At 40.5% G+C, this 8,475-nt stretch overlaps 1 protein-coding gene across 2 annotated transcripts; it reads right to left on the bottom strand.

Annotated features, from left to right (window-relative positions):
- Nucleotides 1–887: 887 nt before the first annotated feature.
- Nucleotides 888–8,180, bottom strand: mon1a (MON1 secretory trafficking family member A). Of its 2 annotated transcripts, XM_085159599.1 has the most exons (7): nt 7,902–8,180; nt 7,273–7,424; nt 4,864–5,247; nt 4,011–4,776; nt 3,568–3,715; nt 1,896–2,048; nt 888–1,002 (listed from the first exon to the last, which is right to left on the bottom strand). In XM_085159599.1, exons 2-6 carry the CDS (start codon nt 7,394–7,396, stop codon nt 1,908–1,910), a joined length of 1,563 nt encoding a protein of 520 aa, XP_085015725.1. In that variant the 5' UTR covers nt 7,397–7,424; nt 7,902–8,180; the 3' UTR covers nt 888–1,002; nt 1,896–1,907. The 2 variants fall into 2 exon arrangements, with proteins under 2 accessions (XP_085015725.1, XP_085015724.1); XM_085159598.1 differs by lacking the exon at nt 888–1,002 and having other exon boundaries at nt 1,037–2,048; nt 7,902–8,178.
- Between the last annotated feature and the right edge of the window lie 295 nt (nt 8,181–8,475).

Genomic DNA, 8,475 nt, shown 5'->3' with positions numbered 1-8,475 from the left:
TAACGCAGAACAGCATAATTTCTTTTCACCCTGTGCTCATCTGCCCTCTGCAGTTGATCGCTTGTATTTATGGGTTTGCTGTTGTTGTTTAGGGGGGGTTGGTGAAGTTTTTCCTTTTACTTTGTCTCCATATTCGGTTACTTCTTTGAATCACTCCAGTGTAACAGAGTGCACATTGGCTGCAGTCCACAGGTTAAAGATGTTATTTAATTCCAAAACCAGAGTTTAGATAACGCAACACTGAGTTTATATTTCACAACCTCCACAATAAATATTAATCGCAAATAGCTCGCTTTTTATAAACAATTATAAATGGATGACACCGGAAACCCGTCATTGCGTTATAAGTGCTGTGAGAGATAATATAAAGAATGCCGGTGCTGTAAGTCAAACTTTGGATCATAAACACAAGCTATTCTTTTTAAAGTCCTCTTCTAGCATTGCCTGTGCTCTGAAAGCTAGTTGGTTTCCGTTTTGTATCTAAACATCAGAGCAGACGCTGCTGAAGGAAAGATGAAAAGCTTACCTGTACAGGTCAGTCACAGTCCGCTCGAGGGAAGCAGCCACTGCCAGCTCTACTGTAAAACAGCGCGCGGGGGATGGCGGGTTTTTTCCTCAGGTAGAGTTAATATCACACGATTAGCTTAACACACAAACATATAAAAAAATTTAAATATAAGCCCTTCTGTATTCGTTAAGCGCCCGCTTCGTATTTAACTTTAACTCCCGGTTTGAATCGGTCCTCTGCACCTCAGCTGTGTCATCGCTCCTCCCCTCACAGCTCCACACTGACACACACCAGCAGCACGAACAGAAGCCAATTAGCCCAGCGTCTATAGGTGGCCTCAGTCACTTTTTAATGCCATAAACGTTTCCTCCTTATCCCCCCCCACCACTGCCCTGCCTGTTTCACAGCACCATAAAACTTACTCCTTTTGTTGTGCAAGTGTGCTCCGCGTTTGTGAGACGGAAGTGCTGCTGCTACTGCCATCTACGAAGTGCCTACAGTGTGAGGGGAAAAGAATGACACATCAGCTTGCAGGTCGTTTCTTTATTTACATATAATTTTGCAATTATGGGACTGCCATAAAGCATTACATATTTGTTTAGCACAATAACAGTTAAGGCATGATTAAAGGAGGCAAATGTGGCAAGGCTAGATTCCTCAAGCATAGCAGGTTTCTAGGAAACAAAGCTTTAAGAGGCATGCAGAAATATATCATCTGTTAATGTGAGTATTATGGGTGAAAAGAAAGAGATGAACTGGAAAAATAATGGAGTTCATGTGGAATTCCTCTACAGTGATGTTAAGACGTGTTATTACAAACTACTGACAGCAGTAAACAGGTCACAGGCTTTCTGTTTCAGTGTCCGTTACATAAACAAAGTGCATAGAGGTAAAAGGGTGATGCTTCCAACAGGAATGCCGTTAACCCATATTTTGCCAACATGTCTTCTAATTTGAAAATACATTCAGGAATTTCCAGTTTATTCTTCATTTCTAAGAACTGAGTTAATACCATAAAAAATACATTTTTTTAAAGTTGTGAGATGCATAATAGCCGTTACAGTAAAACCATCCTTCCATGAAAGATCTTTAATAACAGGTAAACACTGCAAGCTTCTGTGTTACCAAAAGCGCGGAGGCTTCTCCTATCTGCTCTTCATTTTTTTAATTAAAAGTTATAAAAAATCTCGCCAGCTAAAACACAGCGTTAATTCAATTGCACAGCACACTTCATTACAAATCAGAGAATTAGAACAGAGCATTCCAAAAGCCAAAAAAAAAGAAAATGCATAGGCTTTGACAATCATCATACTCTTAAAGACTACTGCTTCATCATGCGTAGCTGCTGTTAGCACCACTCCAGTCTGTGTTCACAATACGGCTTTACGTTTCAGGAGGCTCAGTATGTGAGAGGACTGAGGATGAAGAGGCGATCCTCCTCCTTCCTGATCCACTTCAGCAGTTTATTGACAGCGGCAAATGCTGAGGCCTTGGTCGCCATCGGACTAAAGCAGAGGTAGAGCTCAAAGCCGCTTGTCACCTGCAAATGAAAGAAGACACAACGAGACAAAAGGGGCATGAAAAAGCTGTGTGTAGTAGAAGGACATTTTTCTGTTAAAGAAGTTCAGAAATGTGATTCAATGTAAGAAATTGTTACAGTCTGTAAAATTACTGTAGCTACTGCATTTCAGATCAATGATGAGTGATTAAAGCTTAATGTCTGATGTCTTTAGTCAAAACAAACTTTGTACTTGACGGCAGGAGGCTAAAACTTTCTTATTATGAGTAATATTCATTTTTGCACATTACTGTTAATGTTGTGCAATTATCATTAATGGCACATTTAATCAAAAAATTGTGTCATATGCACATTGAAAATGTTAAAAAAAAATTATGTAATGACAGTATATTTTTTTGTAACACAATATTTGTAAAGCATTGCACCACATTTAGAATGATGCCCCTTTTTTGATACGTTTCTTTAAGATATATATTTAACCACAAGACATGCGGTTAGAAAGGGAAAAAAAAAAAAAAAAAGAGTGGTCAACAACTTTCCAGAAGTGTCAATGTGGACATTACTTTTATTATTATTTTATGTGTATGTGATGGTTATGTGCAAGGGTCTGCAAAAGCACAAAGCTGCTAACAAAGCTGGTAATGAAGAACAAAGGTTATTGCAGTAAACTATAATTAAACTCATTGTGGGGATAAAAAAAACAAAAAAACAACAACACTAGCACACTAATTAAAATAGAAATTAAAAAACATAAGCAGTATCTTCCTTGTCTTCTTTGGGCTGGGGGATGCAGCATTTTCCAAAAAGAATTATTTATGGATCATGTTCACACGCGGCTTTTTTACTGTATGATAGAGCTTCGACCTGCATTTGTGCATGGCGCAGTGAACTGGGTTCATGGGCAGCGACTGGAAGTGTTCCTGAGCCCATGCAGAGATTTCCATGACAGAATAATTGCTGTTAACGGCAGCCAATGCTGATTTTTGGCCTTGTCCTTTGTCCACCAAGATTTGTGTTTTGATCATATTAGGTACTGTAGATGATGAGAAACGCAAAGTCTTCACATTTTTATATTGAAGAATATTATTCTGAAAATTTTCAAGAATTTGTAGACATTTTTTCCCCTGAAACAAACTCTCTCTAAGTTGCTCTTTTTATACGCAGTCGTGTTACTGACCTGTTGCCAGTTAACCTATTTGATTGCAAAATGTTCATCCAGCTGTTGATAACACTGGATGAACACACACATTGTGAATGGAAAAACTGATGTAAAGATTATGCCAGCAATCAGAATTATTTATGACTTTATTAAATGGAATATTGACCCTAATAAGGCAAATAGTTAACCCCCCCCCCCCAAAAAAAAGAAAAAACAAAACAAAACAAAAAACAGTAAGCTAACTAAATGTGTATGAACAATGTCACCAATCCAGTGTCCAGTATTCACTTTGTACACACCAAATGCTTTAAATGGCTGTCAGCTTAAAAAAAAAAATAGTTCAAAAACAATAAACCATTTTAATCACAACACCAGACTCACCTGTGCCAGCAAGTTTTCAGTTTCCCTGCAGCGGTAGTAGTAACGGAGAGGTCTGGTTGGATGGTGCAAGCAGCTGTGAAGTTCCTGGTACAAGCTCAGCAGCCTTTCCTGCTCTTCATCAGACTGGTACACCATCGGAAACTCCGGGCTGAAGGTGGAAAATATCCAAGAACAAGGATTTGTGTTCATGACAAAAAAATATATACATATAAGAAAGAATGCAAATCTTTGTATACTGATAATCATTTTACTGGCCCAGATAAAATACAAAATCAAGTGTCATCTGCTCTTATGAAGTTGTCATTTATGTAAATTTTTCATAATACCGAAAACATCTGAGTAGATGTGTTTATACAGTGAAAGGAAAAAGTTCTTGGATTAACAGGATTAATGACTGTTAAAATACTCTGATCTTTATCTAAAAACACAGTCTAACCACTCACCTGGTGTACAGTCCGGAGCTCTTTGATTTATACAGGAAGTGCCTGAGCTCTGGGATGCCAACCTGCACCACGGAGTAACTGGGACATTTCACCGCCTCCTTCAGGGCCTGGTAGGCACTACGCTTGCTCAGCCTTTCCATAATCTTCTGCTTGCAGTCGGACATGTTAAAAAAGTCTTCTCTTTCAGTTGAGACTAGAATGAGACAGAGCTGGGACGCAGGCTCCAGGTAAGAAATGTGAGCGTGGAAAAATCCTGCAGTGTTGAACTTTGGCAGACAGATCGGCGTCCAGCCTTCACCTTCTCGGAAGGAAGAGGAGGAACCGACGAGGTTGAAGACCAGGTGCAAGTCTATGTGGTGCAGGAACTGGTCCTTCTTCCTGACCAGGGTGACCAGGCGATCGCCGGCCAGCAATATGGAGAACACCAGATTTTTGGATTTAGCGGCCTGTAGGCTCGATGACACTACGTCCCTGGCAGAGCTGGGGAGGGGCAGGCAAGTGACGGCACTGAGCAGCAGGCCGGGGTCTCGTTCCAGCCGGATCAACAGGTTGTCAGTGAGATACTCCGAGCCGGCCAGCAAACGCCGCAAGTCGTAGTTCTGCTTGTGCTGGAAGATGTGGTTGAGCTGGGTGAGGGTGAGCAGGCTGACTATCTGGTAGTAGATGTATTGCAGCTCCCGCAGCATCTCCTTGTCTGATTGACAGGTGCGTGACACTCCCACCAGGACCAGAGGACTCTTGGTGAGGAAAACCACTTTACAGCCATCTGACACAAACATATTAACAGCACTTACATTAAGATACGACATATTTGTTTAGAGAATTAAATGTTGCCGCCAAAGTATAATCTGACCTGCATGGATGGAGCGGATGATGTTCTTCTCAGCCTCGACAAACGACACGAGAGCCATCATCACCCCCATGGTGCTCGACAGCGCCTCTTCCGTGCCGTAGCGAGTGTAGATTGGTTTCCCCGCCTCACTCAGCACAAACACGTGTTTTTTGTGGCTCCGCCACGCCTCACTGGACACATCCTCCTCCTTAGTCCTGCTATCCGACAGGTCATTGCTGTGTTGTTCATCTATATTTTGTTCAGCAACAAGTGCCTTGAGCCCCTCGTCATGCTGCTCTTCTGATCTGCTTGAATCAGCTGTCCTCAGGGCTTCTTCTTCAGCCTCAGCAGTTAAGTCCTCAAACGAGTGTGCATGGATGAACATGGCACTCTTCTGGCCAGCACCTGTATTAATATAAATGATGACAAACTTTGTCCGTAAAAGATTTTTTTAAAAAAGCTAGAAAAAAGTTCTATATAAATATGAGCACAGTACATCACATGGCAGACATTTCCGGACAGTTCCTTTGGAAAAAAAACTCCAGGAAGTTTGAATGCTACTTTCTAAAAGGACACGGGGCCAATGACCACATATACAACTGCCTAAGTAACCACCAAGTCCTCTTTTAGTGTTTTTCTCAGTTTGCAGCATTTATAGCGGTTTTCATAATCAAATATTTTTCCCATGTAGAAAAAAAATAAATAAAAATCTCACTACTGAAAATCATGTGTTTGGTTAAGTGATGGGGTAAGGGTGGAGCATGAAGGAGACACAGACATGACCCCTATTTGCTCAGCGTACATTCTTCATACTCTTACCTGCCAAACAATCAAACACACAGATTTGTTTATGCTTGGAAGCAGGCCTCGTGTTTAATGTGCCCGTTTCATTTGCGTTCACACGTACAACCAGGTAATGTAGAAATGTTGCTTAGCTCAAGGCAGATTCAACACAATGGAAAGTGGAGATGTATACATAATTTAAAAGGTTTTCAGTTTGTGTTTCTACAAGAGAAAAAAAAAAAAAAGACTTCAACAGAAAAAAAAAGTGGCTGGTTTGGAAAATGTGTTAAATTCCACAACTTTGCTGGAGAACAAAACTGCTTTCCTGGGCATTCCTGTGGGAACCAACTAGCTGGAAAAGTCGTCCAAGACAGATGACAGAGATGAATTATGTACAGTTACAGGACAAGACTTTATCCTTTTATTTGAAAAACTGATTAATTTTGAACATGGTATGCAACTCTAGAACAATAGACAAAAAACAGAAGTTCAATTTAGTCTATTATCGTATTAGTCACACGTGTTTTAACTTTAGGTTATCACACGTCAGAGCTGCTGCAGTGAATAAAATGAACAACCTCTGGCCAAAGCTTATCTAATTAGAAGAACAAGAATAAGGCAACTGTGATAGCGAAAGAGTACGCTAAGACTTCAAAATGTCCTGTTTAGCTCCAGTTTGGGAAAAGCAAATCCATACAGTGTTACATCATCTCTCCTGTCATTGTTGGATTTATTCAAAGCAGGATGTGATGCAGCAGACAAAAGCAGCTGCAGCCAACTTTCATTGTGACAAACTGACATATTTTCCCCAGATTTTTTTTGCAGTCAACGGATGGTCATATCATTAAATTCTCATGAGAAAGCATGGCAGCATTTGATGGGAATATTGTGCAACTGTAACACAAGCTCTAAAACAGCAGACAACCTGTAAATATATTCACCATTTCTTACATAGACAGGATGTGCATATTCACGCTGTCTCTCACACACAGAGTACTCAGTATGCGTTCACCGGACACTGCACAGCTACAACAATGTGAAACAGAGAAGTCCAATTCATGGGAAAGTTTTCAGAAGTGTCAGTACTGGAAGAGTGTTAATGTCTTTTCTTTGTGGTACAATCATAAAAAAGACAATATTCCAGGCAAATATACTGCAGGGATTTTGTACTTGAAATAGAAAACAGTTGATAATTACTTGGCCCTGCCCTGCCCTGCCCTGATATTTGTCTAGCCCAACTGGAAGCTTTTATGGTCTACTGTAAACGTTGTGATCACTGATCATGTCCTGCAATGTTTCGTAATACAATCCTATGAGGGATTGGCCACAAAGTAGCGTGGCACAATTCTATTGATTACACCACGACTTCTTTAAGACACCTAGACTTACCTGCAGTCTTTGAAATGAGAGCGCAGTCAGTGGTGTAATCCCACTGATAGTGGCTTAGTGAACTACCTGGAAAATATTTCTTGCGTTAACATTACCTTAGACTGGAACAAATGCAAGACGAAGTTCACACATACTACACCTTCATATTTGACGTTTTTTTCACTACTATGCAGTGGTTCCAGTTTTGCAGATGTATATTAATATGTTTAAAATCATACTTGTCTCTGTGTGTTTACAGACAAGCGGCACAACACTTACCTGGTTCAGTTCCCTCTACCAGACCAGGTATGGGGCTGTCCGCCCTGACTGAGCGAAGGCGGTCTACAGGAGCTAGAGTTCCACTTTCCCATGATGCAGTCGCCTTTTGGGCTTCACCTTCCATCACTGCTACTTAAGGCTAGGACATGCACCTGGAGAGATAGACAGACAAAGAGCTATAGGACCAAAGGGCAACAACTTCGTGACTGAGTCTTGGATTTATGGTGGTGTGCCATTACAGTGACATGACACGGTCACCACGAGTCGGTTCAACTGAAATCAAATAAAGCCCTACAGTTAGGTCGTGAAGATTTTAACTGTTTATTGGAAGCGGGGAAAAACAGAGCTAAACCGGAATGTCCTCCTTGCTCCAAGGCTGAAACCAACTATGGAAACAAAATGAGTCTCGAGAGAATAACATTCACATGCAGTATATTTACATTTACATCTTTTTTTTTTCTTGCTTAGCATCCTGAATTATCAAGGGCGTCACATATGTTTGACTTCAAAAGCTACTTTGATTGCTGACTTTAGCATGTAGTCAAACAAACCCTATCTCAGACACGTTTAATCGCCTTCGCTCTCAACCAGAGCACTCAAGACCCCTTCAAATACTTCAAAAAGATTACCTTTCATTTCCGCAGCTGTCTGCATCTGAATGTTATGCTCCCCAACTCGTTTGCCACAGTTGCTGCTAGCTAACTAGCAGAAACCGCACAGAAGAACTTCTTGAATCATGCCCTGGTTGGTTGCGGAAGTGCGAATTGTGGGATATGAAGTTCCCTGCCAGAGGGTTTATACACTTTTTATCACTCGTTTCCCAGGAGTAATAAAAATGCCGAGTTCATCTGAATAAAATAAAATACGGAGAATTTTCTTTGAAATAGTTAAGAATTAATTTAACGGGTTAATTTTGAATATTCCAGCATGCAAGTTACTTATAACACACTGCCATATTTGATCTTGCTGGTGCTTTCAGGTCACGCAGGACATGAAACAACTGTGCCTGATTATTAAATTACACGATTGTCACGAGACTCAGATACTTAATTTGTCAGACAGAAAACATTGTATATCAAACATTAAATAATCTTTTTGTGTGAGAAAGGTTTGGAAATATATTTGCGAACTACTTCAATGTGTTTAAAATAACATTTTTGCTGTTTTCACTGTGACTCTGCATATGTGAGGGATAAAAGCAAA

This window comes from Neolamprologus multifasciatus, chromosome 5 (assembly GCF_963576455.1).
Source record: "Neolamprologus multifasciatus chromosome 5, fNeoMul1.2, whole genome shotgun sequence".
Classification (NCBI taxonomy): Eukaryota; Metazoa; Chordata; class Actinopteri; order Cichliformes; family Cichlidae; genus Neolamprologus; species Neolamprologus multifasciatus.
The sequence above is the reverse complement of the archived record's forward strand: the minus strand, read 5'-3'. Positions and strand labels throughout refer to the sequence as shown.

Bases quoted from the DNA above. Each gene is read 5' to 3' on its own strand.
- mon1a (XM_085159599.1), bottom strand. From the start codon at position 7,396: ATGGAAGGTGAAGCCCAAAAGGCGACTGCATCATGGGAAAGTGGAACT. The intron at 5,248-7,272 runs GTAAGTGTTGTG...ATATTAATACAG, and splicing joins GGTAGAGGGAACTGAACCAG to GTGCTGGCCAGAAGAGTGCC. The intron at 4,777-4,863 runs GTCAGATTATAC...TGTTTGTGTCAG, and splicing joins CATCCGCTCCATCCATGCAG to ATGGCTGTAAAGTGGTTTTC.